This window comes from Eriocheir sinensis, chromosome 2 (genome assembly GCF_024679095.1).
Source record: "Eriocheir sinensis breed Jianghai 21 chromosome 2, ASM2467909v1, whole genome shotgun sequence".
NCBI classification, from domain to species: domain Eukaryota; kingdom Metazoa; phylum Arthropoda; class Malacostraca; order Decapoda; family Varunidae; genus Eriocheir; species Eriocheir sinensis.
The window spans coordinates 18,091,162-18,105,043 of NC_066510.1; the positions used below are offsets into that span (position 1 = coordinate 18,091,162).

Here is a 13,882-nt window from a genome sequence, read left to right on the forward strand (position 1 = left end):
CAGACTTGGTATGTAGATGCAGTTGTGTTCCGATAGTGAGTAAGAACGAGAACGAGACGAGAAAGATAAGTGATGTATAGAGACTAAATATAATAGGAAAGAGAAAGGAAGGAAGGAAGTGAATGAAAAGGGAGGTGTATAAGGTAAACAGTATGAGCGGGCAAGGAAAAAAAGAAGTAAGGAGGTAAGGTACACAGCAAGTTGTCAGTTAGCACAGTGATGAATGAATGACAAGAAAAGCGAGGATGACGGAAGGACAGGAGGAGGAGACTAGTGAGGTGGTGTAATGACTATAGAAAACCGTTGGTCGTCGAGATATAACACCAGATGGGAAATAGGCCAGACCAGGGTAGCCAGCCGTGACTTCCAACTTGAACCCCTTACCACTACCACTACTACTAATATTATCACGCAATTATTATTATTATTATTTTTTTTTTTGCGTAGTTTCCCTTCCACATTACTTTTGGCTCGGTTACAAGGTGTCACCAGTGGTCATGTTTGCATCACCATTATGTAATTAGATGTCCTTCAGGCGTGTGGTGCCAGTGGAGACATGCCAAAGAGAGAGAGAGAGAGAGAGAGAGAGAGAGAGAGAGAGAGAGAGAGAGAGAGATGCCGAACAAAAAATTGAGGTAAAAACTTGCAAGAACCAGGAAATTCAAGGTAATCGTACAGTCATTAGTGTGGTAACCGTTTGTGGAGGTAAACGGAGGTACAGGGACGGAGGTATACAACAGGTGGCGCCACGCAGGTATTGCTCGTGCGCCTCAATCCCGCGACAGCTGTACGAAGAGAGATAATATGACGGCGCAGTTCCGAGTCCTGGCTCCCGACTTCAATCACTCTCCCCTCCAGCAAACTTTGAAGTCTTCCCACCATAATTTCTCGTCTTCTATTGAGTCTATTCCATCTTCCGTACCTCTTTTTTTCTTCATATTCCTGTCCTCTTCTTCCCCATTTATATTTATATCACTTTTCCAATCGCTCTTTTTCCTCTTTCTCCTCCAAACCCCTCCTTAGTGCCCTTCCTTGCCTCTCTCGTCAGCGTTGTCCTTTCCTCCACCTTCCTTCAAATACAATTATATATACCTGCACGTTTCGAATGCAAGGTTCATATCACATCCACCTGCTTCTCTTAACTGAAAAAGAATTAAAATGTTGCTTCAAGAGAGGGAGTTGGAAAAATTATTCTAGCACTGGGTCTAATGCTTGCTGGCGCCATAATAAGGTGTTCGGACGAAGCAGGTGTCGGCGGTTCATGCAGTTCCTTCGTGTGGCCTCGGCGTCCCTCAGTACGAGGTGGACGGTGGCCCGAGGTGTAGGCGTCATGGTTCGTGTGTTAGACTTCCTCTGTCTTTCTTGTCTCTCATCTCCTGCGCTGCTACCTCGTTTGTATATCGCGTCATTCTTTCCACGTATTCCTGCATCCCGTGTCTTTACGTGTGTGTTGTTAGCTGCGTCCGTGTATCACGAAAAGGTCCCCTGTATTCTTATCACAGGTCTTGGAGTTGTTACCTGTTCGTGTATTGCGATAAAAAAGGCCTGTATTTCTATCATATGTCCTCTGTTACTTTTAGTGTTTCGCGAATGATGTTTCAAGAGGTCGTTAACCCACTTATCTTCGAGGTGTTTACTATTATGTAACACTTTTTGGGGATCTTAAGCTATAGCAACGAAGTGGTGATGAGACAAAGTTTCCTTAAGACAATACTTCTGTCCTCGAATGCAAGCAACAGATACACGCTTCGCCAGTCCTCCCAATCGGTAATGTTATCCCCCCTCCCCTCCCTGCGAGTCACCGGTTGTCATCCCGAGCCTCCACCCACCCGAATGAGGCCTAACGAGGCGGCCCAGTTGGAAGGTCACCAAGACGTGTCTGAATACACCAGCGTCATACCGATCTCGCCCGCAGATTGATATTCTTTCCTTTAGTGTCTTCTGGGGAGACTCAATGCACTGTGGGATGATTCAAAAGAACGTTATATTATTATTATTATTATTATTATTATTATTATTATTATTATTATTATTATTATTATTATTATATATATATATATATATATATATATATATATATATATATATATATATATATATATATATATATATATATATATATATATATATCTATATATATATATAATATATATATATATATATATATTTTTTTAAAGAGAACGAAAGTAATGTACAAGTGCACACGAGCTGCCAATACTGAAATGTTTAGTTTTCCTTGTTTTGGAGTGCAGTTAAATGTAACTAAGCAATCATCCCGAGCTAGGGTGCTAGAGACCGGGTCGCCGATAGCACGAACTTACTTAAGTTGTCGAGAGTCGGAATCTCACTCTTAATCTCTCGGTTACGAACCGACCACCGTAACTAGAGCCACTCCGATCCCCTCGTCGAATAATGTAATGACAACCTCGTCGGGTAATGTAATAACTAGCAGTGAACCTGTAACTAGTAGCGAACCTGTTAAGGAAACTTTTGTTCTTATAAGATTCCGTTAATAACTACCATTTGGCCTTTGACTGTCATTGCTGTGAAGGTGTTATTCTGAGAAGAAATTAAATAGGCTACCTGAAGGAAATGGTATATATATATATATATATATATATATATATATATATATATATATATATATATATATATATATATATATATATATATATATCTATATATATATATATATATATATATATATATATATATGCCTAATGCTGTACCGCGGTGGTTAATGACCAGTGGTGGTTCCGTGAATTTGGCTGAAAGGGTTCAGTAAATTAATTATAACTTTATAGTTTTGGTGTAACTTTTTTTTTTTTTCCTTATTCTAACGGTGTTTTCCTCAAGGTGTTTCTTGACCTTTCTTATGCAACAGCATGATTACGCTGCGAGCAGCATGTATTGAATGTATTGCTACAATGGAGTAGGTGCTTTCACATGCATAGTACACGTTGTCAGAATATAAACCAAGGCTGTGCAATGTGCATGACGTGCGGCCAGCTCTCTCTGGGCAGCCAATCAGATATCGACCTCGAGGAGTGGGGGGTTGGCACAGGCTGGTGCTCCCCGTCCTGTAATAAACCAGGGTGACACGTGTTCAGGGATAAATCTTCAAGCGGTGCCAAGGCGTGTGTAACAGTCCTCGGGGAACGTGATCGTGCCGTGGAGACTACCTGCGCAGGTGAAGTTCCGGAGGTCGATGGAAGACTAGTTTAACAGCAAGGGGTATTGTTTGTTTCATGACTTGAAGACTACACGTTCTGCATAGCAGAGTAACCTACCTATTATGACATCATGGCATGTGACGTCTTTAGCAAGAAGAGGTCGGTGAGGGTGTAGTTGGGCAGGTGATGTGAGGGGGTGGGGGGGGGGGAGGGATGATTCAGGGGGCGGGGCCAACCGTGGGAAGGGGGAGGTGGCAACAGGGCCAGGGTGTCAGGGGAAAGTGTGGGGCAAAATCGTATGGCAGTACCACAGCGGCCTCCATCTGTAGCGCTCGTGTCTCTTGAACTTTGTTTTGAAATAAGGGACAGCCTCGTGTCCCCTGGCAGTCTCCACCCGAGAGAGGGAGGGATTGCCGCTGGTGAGAGGCTGTGCACCGCCGAAGAAGGCACAGAAGGTAAAGAATCAGCTTCATGGAAGTTTTCTTTAGTGCACTTGGAGGAGGGAAACTTTCGTCACGACGCGAGTAGTTTGGAGGTTGTGAATGAAATGGACTGATGGGAAATCTGCAAAGTTGCCTCCGTATGCAGCCTTAAGTGACGATCTTTCATGGAACGGTCAGTGCGGGGGTCCTTACCTCACCAGGTGAGACTCCAATGCGGGGCCGGCCGGTGCGGGTCCAGCGAACCGCAAACTCAGCACATTGACCTCGCGGAGCCTAATGGAGGTGGAAACCTGTTTGATGTGTTCTCTGGTGCGGCGTGGACCACGTGTTTCGTAGTGGTGTTGCACTCGCAATTAGTGCCATAGTGTTTACCTCTATTTTAAAAACAATGAGCCCAGTGACGAATCGTTAAACCATCGGTAGTAGACGAACGTCACGAGCCAGAAACTCTATTCCCTGGTTGACCATGAACGCGACGTTGTTTGGTGTATGACTGCAAAGTTGGTATACTAACTTGAGAAGCTGCCTCGCCTAGCTTTTGGTGTCAACAGCCAGACATCATGCTATGGCTGTCCTTCACCTTTCACAACTAAAACTAAAATCATGTGTTGTTTGTTTATTTATTTATTTATCTATTTATTGTGCCTCCTATTGTCCTTAAAAATTGTGCTTCTGTGCTGACACCTTGCCTGGTCAAACTCTCTCGTCTCTGCCTATCAACATCTATCTTTCCTTCCTGCTGGAAGTATGCCTTTGTACAGCCTGTGCCTAAGAAGGGTGACCGCTCCAATCCCTCAAACTACCGCCCAATAGCTTTACTTTCATGTCTATCTAAAGCTTTTGAATCAATCCTTAACCGGAAGATTCAAAAGCACCTTTACACTTCTAACCTTCTATCTGATCGCCAGTATGGGTTCCGCAAGGGGCGTTCTACTGGCGATCTTCTTACTCTCTTAACTGACTCTTGGTCATCCTCTCTTAGCCGTTTCGGTGAAACTTTCTCTGTTGCATTAGACATATCGAAAGCTTTCGATAGAGTCTGGCACAAGTCTTTGCTTTCTAAACTGCCCTCTTTCGAATTCTATCCCTCTCTCTGTTCCTTTATCTCCAGTTTCCTTTCCGGCCGTTCTGTCTCTGCGATGGTAGACGATCACTGCTCTTCCCCTAAACCTATCAACAGTGGCGTTCCACAGAGACTCCTATCACCCACTCTCTTCCTGTTATTCATCAATGATCTTCTTTCCATAACAAACTGTCCTGTCCACTCATACGCTGACGACTCCACTCTGCATTATTCAACTTCTTTCAATAGAAGACCCTCTCAACAAGAAGTACACAACTCCAGACTGAAAGCTGCAGAACGCTTAACCTCAGACCTTGCTATCATTTCCGATTGGGGCAGAAGGAACCTTGTGTCCTACAATGCCTCAAAAACTCAATTTCTCCACCTATCAACTCGACACAATCTTCCAAACACCTATCCCCTATTCTTCGACAACACTCAGCTGTCACCTTCTTCAGCACTAAACATCCTCGGTCTATCCTTAACTCAAAATCTCAACTGGAAACTTCATATCTCCTCTCTCGCTAAATCACCTTCCTGGAGGTTGGGCGTTCTGTATCGTCTCCACCAGTTCTTCTCCCCCGCGCTATCCATATACAGGGGCCTTGTCCGCCCTCGTATGGAGTATGCATCTCACGTGTGGGGGGGCTCCACCCATACAGCTCTTCTGGACAGAGTGGAGTCTAAGGCTCTTCGTCTCATCAGCTCTCCTCCTCCTACTGACAGTCTTCTACCTCTTAAATTCCGCCGCGATGTTGCCTCTCTTTCTATCTTCTATCGATATTTCCACGCTGATTACTCTTCTGAACTTGCTAACTGCATGCCTCCCCCCTCCCGCGACCCCGCTGCACACGACCTTCTACTCATGCTCATCCCTATACTGTCCAAACCCCTTATGCAAGAGTTAACCAGAATATTCACTCTTTCATCCCTTACGCTGGTAAACTCTGGAACAATCTTCCTTCATCTGTATTTCCTCCTGCCTACGACTTGAACTCTTCAAGAGGAGGGTATCAGGACACTTCTCCCGAGTTTGACCTTGCTTTTGGCCGCCTCTTCTGATTCTTTTATGGGAGCAGCGATTAGCGGTCTTTTTTTTTTTTTTTGTGCCCTTGAGCTGCCTCCTTTGTTGTAAAAAAAAAAAAAAAAGAGCTCTTCTACTTCATAAAACTGAACTTTGCATCTTCCTCTCGCCCACACTCAACTGCCTCCGTGGATATAAATGCCAATATCTTTTCATCTCCACCAATCGGGACTTGATTAGACTCCGGCGAGGGGCTGCGGGGTCGAATTTGTCAGGCACGCTGCAGAACCTTTGACGCATGGATTTTTTAAAGGTGATTGCCAGCCAAATCCTTTAGGAGTTTGGATCATTATATATGCATATTTAATTTTGGCCGTTTATAATTATTTTTGCGTTTCCCGTTATTTTTTTTAGTTCAATGTTTTGCTAGAAATATGAATTGCAGGAATCGGTTTACGGTGATACGGCTGTATACCGTGCAATGTGCATGTCTGACGGTTTCCAGGGCAGCTTTATGTGGTAGGGGATTCCCACACACTGTCCTTGCGAAAGTGATGGGATAAATTTAACCCCGTGTATATCATACTTGATGGTTGCTATGTTACGGTGCAGATGTAGAGGTGTTCGGGCAAATGTGCGCACTGTAGGAAGTAAAAGAGAAAGTTTGGCATCAGTGCGATAGTTCTCTCTCTCTCTCTCTCTCTCTCTCTCTCTCTCTCTCTCTCACACACACACACACACACACACACACACACACACACACACACACACACACACACACACACACACACACGCGCGCGCGCGCGCGCGACCATCACTTTGCTGGGTGACATTATGAGCTTCAGTGGGCCGAAGAGCATTGCGGCACTTCGTCCTTAACTCGCCTATTCACGCCTCGTAAGGTGAAAAGGCTAGAGTTACCGCCGCTGGCACGAGCCGGGTCGCGTGGAAGTGACGCCGCCGGCCTCGTGCGCTGCGTGGGTGTTGCTTTGATTTGCTGCCTCGTGCTGTTTTGATGGAATTGAAGAGGTTAGGACTCTCTCTCTCTCTCTCTCTCTCTCTCTCTCTCTCTCTCTCTCTCTCTCTCTCTTTGCTGCCATGACTTCCTGCAAGTGTTTGTCTCGCTACCGTCTTCAAGGGAGAGAGGGTCTCCTGAATGTCGCCTGGACAGGTCAAAGGCTTTTTAGTATTTAAGAGTTGAATGGACAAATGTCACTCTTGGTATTTGAAAGAATCAGGGCCGTTTCATTTGCCTCTCTTGGTCGTGTTTTGAAAGCCATTAGGCCAGTGATTTGTTTGCCTTTTGAAGCTGCTTGCTTAATATCATTGACAAGGTGTCAAGGAATATTATTATTATTATTATTATTATTATTATTATTATTATTATTATTATTATTATTATTATTATTATTATATATATATTTTTTTTTACGTACCAGGCTGAACCCACTCATGTGATATTCATGGAACAGAGTCAGTTACTTTACTTATTTTTTTTTTCATTCATTTTGCAGAAGGGCGACGCTGAAGGAGGGAGCCTCGAGTCACCTGTCCCCTCGTCCTCCTCCCTGTCCGAGACACGCCCGGACACCCCGGAGACCACGTCTGCCGACTCCTCCCCCGAAACTCCTTCAACCTCGACTGCCTCCTCTCCCGCTGCTCCCGAGATGTTTAAGTCCCCCTTAAAGCAGACCGAGTACCTAAATGGTAAGTTATACTTGATGGAATGGAGCAAAAAGGGTGGAATTTGTAGGCTCTAGAATCCAGGTCTTGAAAGAGTTGATGGCTTTATTTACATCTATAAAGACACACTGAGGAACTGAGGTAAATTAATGTTATTGCTATGATGTTTTACATGTGATGCATTTTATGCAATGCTTTTGACGGAATGTTTATGTGCACATGGAAATGAAGGTTAATGATATCTTCCTGCTCCTCCTCCTCTTCATATGAATCATATCCCACACTAAGCATCCATTAATCTTCCTACAACTCATTTTCTGAGAAGTGTCAAATGAACAAGTTTTGGGTATCCTTTTTGGTGCTTAATGTAATCCTTTGCTTTCAGGACCAGACCAGATAATTCCAACAGACACCATCAAGACATGGGAGCCCAGTGGAGTCACCAAGCTGAAGATAGGGGACCAGGGCCCCTCGGCCCACACCCCCATCTCGGTCCCCACCCTCCTCAAGAAGGCAACTCAGAAGTAAGTCAGCCAAAGCAAGAACATAAAAAATGGTTTGAAGACAGTGAGAAATGCCTGGCATAAAACAGTATAATTGTTTTTGTTCCAGAATGTGTCTATTTACTTCTCCTTTTACTTTATATTTCTTGATATTCAGTCATGGATGGATGTTACTTCTTTTACTTTGGATATGTTGAAGTCTGCTTGGATGTTGGTGACTGATCTCTTTATTCTCTTTATTCTCCGTAGGTATCCCAACACTAATGCCCTGTGTGTGAAGCGAGGGGGTGAGTGGAAAGCCATTACCTACAATGAGTACTATGAGCAGGTCCGAACCATGGCCAAGGCCTTCATCAAACTTGGTCTTGAGCCCTACCATGGAGTGTGCATCTTGGGCTTCAATTCTCCTGAATGGTTCATCGGTGATCTGGCTGCTATCTTTGCTGGGTGGGTACCATTTCAGATCATGCTTTTTTTAAAGGTTTTAGTGCTAATGTTGGACAAATACATTCATATAGTTTTGGATTATTTTTATTTGGAATATTAAATTGTCAACTAGAAGACTATCGCATCTATGGCAGTGTTTTACTTTTTATGTATTTTTATCTCACTTTTCTTTTTCAGTGGGTTTGCTGCAGGTATCTACACCACCAACTCCCCTGAGGCTTGTGAACATTGTGCCCGGAACTGTGAGGCTCAGATCTGGCTGGTTGAGGATCAGAAGCAACTTGAAAAAGTGCTGAAGATCAAGAGCCGCCTCCCCTCGCTGCGCACCATCATCCAGTACAGTGGCAAGCCCACAGTGGAGGGCGTCATCAGCTGGGAGAGTGCCATGGCTCTTGGGAAGCACCAGCCCGACACAGAGCTTGAGGAACGCCTACGACGCATTGCTGTCAACCAGTGCTGCACACTAATCTACACCTCTGGCACCACTGGTCCCCCCAAGGGTGTGATGCTTAGCCATGACAACATCACCTGGACAGCACATGCTAACTGCATTAATGCAGAATTCCATGCCGGGAAAGAGGTAATCGTGAGCTTCCTGCCCCTGTCACATGTTGCAGCTCAGATGGCAGACATTTACATCTCCATGTATGCTGGAGCCACATTATACTTTGCCCAGCCAGATGCCTTGAAAGGCAGCTTGGGGCAAACCCTAAAGGAAATTAGGCCCACCAGATTCCTTGGTGTTCCTCGTGTATGGGAAAAGATACATGAGAAGATGATGGAGGTTGGACGCAAAACCACTGGAGTGAAAAAGTCCATTGCTACCTGGGCCAAGTCTGTTGGCATAGAAACAAATAATCGCAAGCAGCGACAAGACTTCTCCAAACCATTTGGCTATACTATTGCCAATGCTGTTGTCTTTAAGAAAATCAGAGGTGTTCTTGGCCTAGACAGGTGTGAACTTTTCCTCTCGGGTGCTGCTCCCATTGCTCCAGATATAGTGCAATACTTCCACAGCCTTGACATACCTCTCACAGAAATTTATGGCATGTCTGAGTCCACAGGACCCCACACCATAGGCACGGAAAAGGCTTTCAAAATTGGAAGTGCAGGACGCACTGTGCCAGGCTGCTACACCAAACTGGACAAGCCAGACAAGGAAGGAAATGGTGAAGTATGCATGGGTGGCAGACATGTAGCAATGGGCTACCTGAGGATGGAGGAGAAGACACACGAAGCCATTGATGATGAGGGCTGGCTGCACTCAGGGGATATTGGCAGACTGGACAGTGACGGCTTCCTGTTCATCACTGGCCGCATCAAGGAGCTCATCATCACGGCTGGTGGGGAGAATGTTGCACCAGTGCTCGTTGAGGACAACCTGAAGGCTGAGCTGCCCTGCCTGAGCAATAGCATGCTAATTGGAGACAAGAGGAAATTCTTGTCTGTCTTGCTGACTCTGAAGGTATGGTGTGTTGGCTGATCATTCACAAAAATATTCCCTGAGTATTCATGAAAATTTGGTGCTATGTGATTCTAAGTGACAATGACTTCAAGTTATCACAATGTAAAATTTAATACATAGCTGTGGAAAATTATTCATATAGATTGTTTGTCCTTTTTTCTGGTGTTTTAAAAATTCCATTTGACTATCTATTTTCTTTTATTTTCAGACCAACATGAACCTAGACACTGGTGACCCCCTGGACACGTTGGCTCCAGCCTGTGTGGAGTGGTGTCGCAGCGTTGGATCATCGGCCAAGACCATTCAGGATGTGTTGGCAGGGCCCGATGCCAATGTCATGAGAGGCATCCAAGAAGGCATTGATCGGGCCAACAAAATAGCTCCCTCAAATGCTCAAAGGATACAGAAGTGGACAGTTCTTCCAAGGGATTTCTCTGTCCCGGGAGGAGAATTAGGTAAATATACCTGTTTGCCAAGTTCATAAAAGGTGTAGCAAATTTATCAAGGTCTTGTTGTAAAATAACACTGATATGGTATTTTCAAGAAATCTGGATGACTTTTTAATTGAAGGAGTCAACATATGATAGTAAGAATACCGTTTTGTGAATGAATGGATGTGATTAAAAGTGTTTCCCCAAATTTAAACTTTAAAGCATAGTTCCTTTGTTTAATGTGATCATGGAGTAAAGAGATTCAGGAATACCTGATGATATTCTGCCAACCCTGACACACCAATATAAAACATAGACGAGTGTGGTTGTGTTCACTAGCAAGGACTTTTTTGGGAAGAGAATGATCATTGTGGTTTGGAGGAGAAGACTCTGCTAGGATTACAAGAGTTCTCTCTTGCCAAGAAGCTGCTGCAAGCTAGAATCGAACTTGCAACTCTTCAATCATGAGCCAAGCATAATAATGACGGGGGTACCCCACCTGGATGATTTTAGTGGAGAAATTAAAGGGAGGTATGTACGGTGGAGATCTTTTAAGGAGTAGACACATATATCTTAATATTGATATTAATGCGCAGGGCACCTATCGGGTGCATAATACGCTTCATAGAGGTAGAACAAAGGACTAAGAGGGTTTGTGGAGGGTATAGGGTATCAGTTATGGAGGTACATCCAGTTGTGATGTTAATCTAGCAATGCTAATCTTTTTATACTTTCAGGACCCACCATGAAGCTCAAGAGGCCAGTTGTCGTCCAGAAGTATTTTGAGACCATAGAGAGGTTCTACGAAGGGTGACCTGTGACTCATCTCCTTTGATGTTAATACTTTGTGGTGCAAGGTGATGGCTGGTTCAAACTCTATTAACAGGGTTGAATCTGATCAAAAATTGAATGTTTTGTTCAGAAGTTTGGTTGGTACTGTATACTTGTGCATATTGTACACTGCAGTTGAAAAGGCATTAGTTTGAAAACATACTTCAGGTGCATTTAAAATACATTAATATATTAATTTATGAACTAAGGTCTTGCCATGTGCCATTTCAGTATGTGCCTTCTAAATATATATTGTTCTGTATTGGAGTGGCCGTTGTACATAAAAATGTGAGGTGTCTTTGAGGGCTGTGTGGTGTGTGTTTTGTTCCATTACTTCCACAGTTTAAAGTGCAATGCAAGTCTCTTGGCAGTGTGTGGTAGATACTACTGTATTTGCTTGATACACTGTCCTGAGATCACATCCTACCTTAAGTTTGCTGTTTGAAGTTTCTACTTGGTCATGTCCTGGACAGATGTATATTTTTTGACATGGGTAACCCGTTCCTTGGTTTGATCAGTGTGAGAACTGTCTGTCTCTTGAATGATAACTGTGTTGTCAATAGAAACTTTGGTGGACCAGTATTTAGTTAAGTGTGGAGAATATACATAGGTACTCTTTCATATCGTGAAATCTTGCCAACACGTTAATGAATAGATTACAGATTATATTGTACTTACATTATTGTTAAGCACAACTACCTACCTTGTTTTATCCTCACTGCAGTGTGTGGTGAATGTAAAAAATATGGTTTGGTGGGTTGAAAATAATGTCAGCACATGCCATTGTGATGGTAAATGTATCAAACTATCATGTATATAAGGGCTATATTGTTATCTTATTTAAATAGAAAAATTGAAGTTTATGCAGGTTTTCATTTGATCACTTTTTTGTTTCAGATTTTTCATCTCATGAATCTTGTGTCTCCATGTCTTGCCAAGCAGACATGGAGGTCAGATCTGTTTCTCCATTTACCCCCTTTACTCTCATGCAAAAATGCATAGCCATCATAAAGGCACAGAAAAATAAAGATAAGAAAACGCATTCTTTATTTAGGTTTTGCACAAAATATAGTAACACGGGGTACTTTGATTAAAAAAAAAAATATATATATATAATATATATATATATATATATATATATATATATATATATATATATATATATATATATATATATATATATATATATATATATATATATATATATATATACTTACTTTGTTGTGTACCTTTACAACAATGAACCATCAATCAGTCACTGCATTTGACCACTGTCAACAAGAGACGGTTGCAGGAACATTAAGGGCCAGTTTTACAGTCCAATACAGCAAGTTTGTAAGCTCCCCAACCAAACCTTAATACGACGAAAATTCCTACAGTGTTTGGCGTTTAATATAAAAGGGAGGAGGAAATTTTAGGAAACGCCAGAAATCTCATATCATTATCTGGTACTGAGTAGAAATAACAGATCATTGTGGAGAATATAGTTTGATTTGGGCACTTACAATGACTGCGTTGGACTGTCGAGCTGGGCATAAGACACAGACCTTTAGTTAGTTTAGTTAGAAGAAAGTGTGACGAGGAACAAGGTGGACAGTATAGGAGAACTGGAGGGAAAAATGAGAAAAGCAGCAGATGCAGTGCTAAAAAGTGTATATAGAAGAAGAGAAAAAAGCTAGGGGACGGCAAGGAACCAGCATGGATAAATGAAGAAATAGGGAAATAAATAAAATAAAGGAAGAGGTTAAACAGGAATAGGAGAAATTCAAAATGCAAAGAAGAAAGGTTGGAAAAGTTATGTTTAGAACAAAGAACAAGGGTACAAATAACACAATAAGGAAGGAAATGTTCAAACAGCAGAAGATAACAAAGGAGATTAAGGACAGGAAAGATGGAGGGTCGACTGAGGAAACTAGACTTACCCACTCTGGCATATTGAAGATCTCGAGGGACATGATAGAAACATCTTAAATTTTGTGTGGAAAGTATGATGAAGATTGTACGGAAGGACTGTTTACGATGCGAGAGAGTGATACAAGAGGAAAACTATAAAGATATTCAAGAACCGTGCAAGACTAAACATCAGAAAATATGCGTTCCCCAACAGAGTAGTAAACAGCTGGAATAGTATGCCAGAGAGTGTGATTAGTTCAGGAACAGTGCAGACATTTGAGAGAAAATTAGATAAGTTTTGGAAAAATCAAGAACAGAAATTTAATTATAAAGCTCCACTAACCTCCACCACCACACATGACCACAACATTGAATTAGTTACAGCCAGTGAACTCAAAGAATATATGGGGAGGATGGAGTGGAGCTGGAGAGAGGAAAAGTGGGGGAGGAAGTAAAAGGTTTTTGGAGTGGAGTGTACAGAAAACATGGAAATGATATAAAGAAGGTTTGGAACACAGGGAAGAGAAAGGAGTATGTAATGGAGTATGAACAGGTAAAAAAGGACATAGAGGAAAACCAGACTGTAAAGTTGGAGGATAGAGCTGAGGGCAGTGTGGTGGCAGCACACCGAGAAATGTGGAGTAGAAGTGAGAGAACACATGGAAAATTGGAAATATCAAGAAAGGTGAAGGGGGGATTCATTTATCTGGAAGAAGAAAGCATAACGGAAGATAGAATAATTAAATGTATCAGTAGATTGAAAAAAAAAAAAAAGTTGGAACAGACAAAATATAACCAGAATTGTATAAAAAATTTGCCAAGAGTAAAGTATTAGTGAAGGTGTTGGATGAGGACCGGGGGGCAGTACTAGAGACAGGGAGGATACCAGAGGGATGGAGGAACTCTAGGACAGTCTTGTTGCCAAA

The 13,882-nt window shown here is 42.7% G+C and overlaps 1 protein-coding gene across 4 annotated transcripts in view; it reads left to right on the plus strand.

Annotated features, from left to right (window-relative positions):
* The window catches only part of LOC127000583 (long-chain-fatty-acid--CoA ligase ACSBG2-like), a 69,077-nt gene extending 57,151 nt beyond the window's left edge, over positions 1-11,926 (plus strand). For all 4 annotated transcript variants that reach the window (XM_050864476.1, XM_050864463.1, XM_050864464.1 and 1 more), the window contains exons 4-9: positions 7,218-7,410; positions 7,772-7,910; positions 8,139-8,336; positions 8,514-9,801; positions 10,010-10,256; positions 10,970-11,926. In XM_050864476.1, the coding sequence (XP_050720433.1) occupies positions 7,218-7,410; positions 7,772-7,910; positions 8,139-8,336; positions 8,514-9,801; positions 10,010-10,256; positions 10,970-11,046 (2,142 nt within the window). In that variant the 3' untranslated portion in view covers positions 11,047-11,926. The remainder of the gene's footprint in view (positions 1-7,217; positions 7,411-7,771; positions 7,911-8,138; positions 8,337-8,513; positions 9,802-10,009; positions 10,257-10,969) is intronic.
* Positions 11,927-13,882: the final 1,956 nt, after the last annotated feature.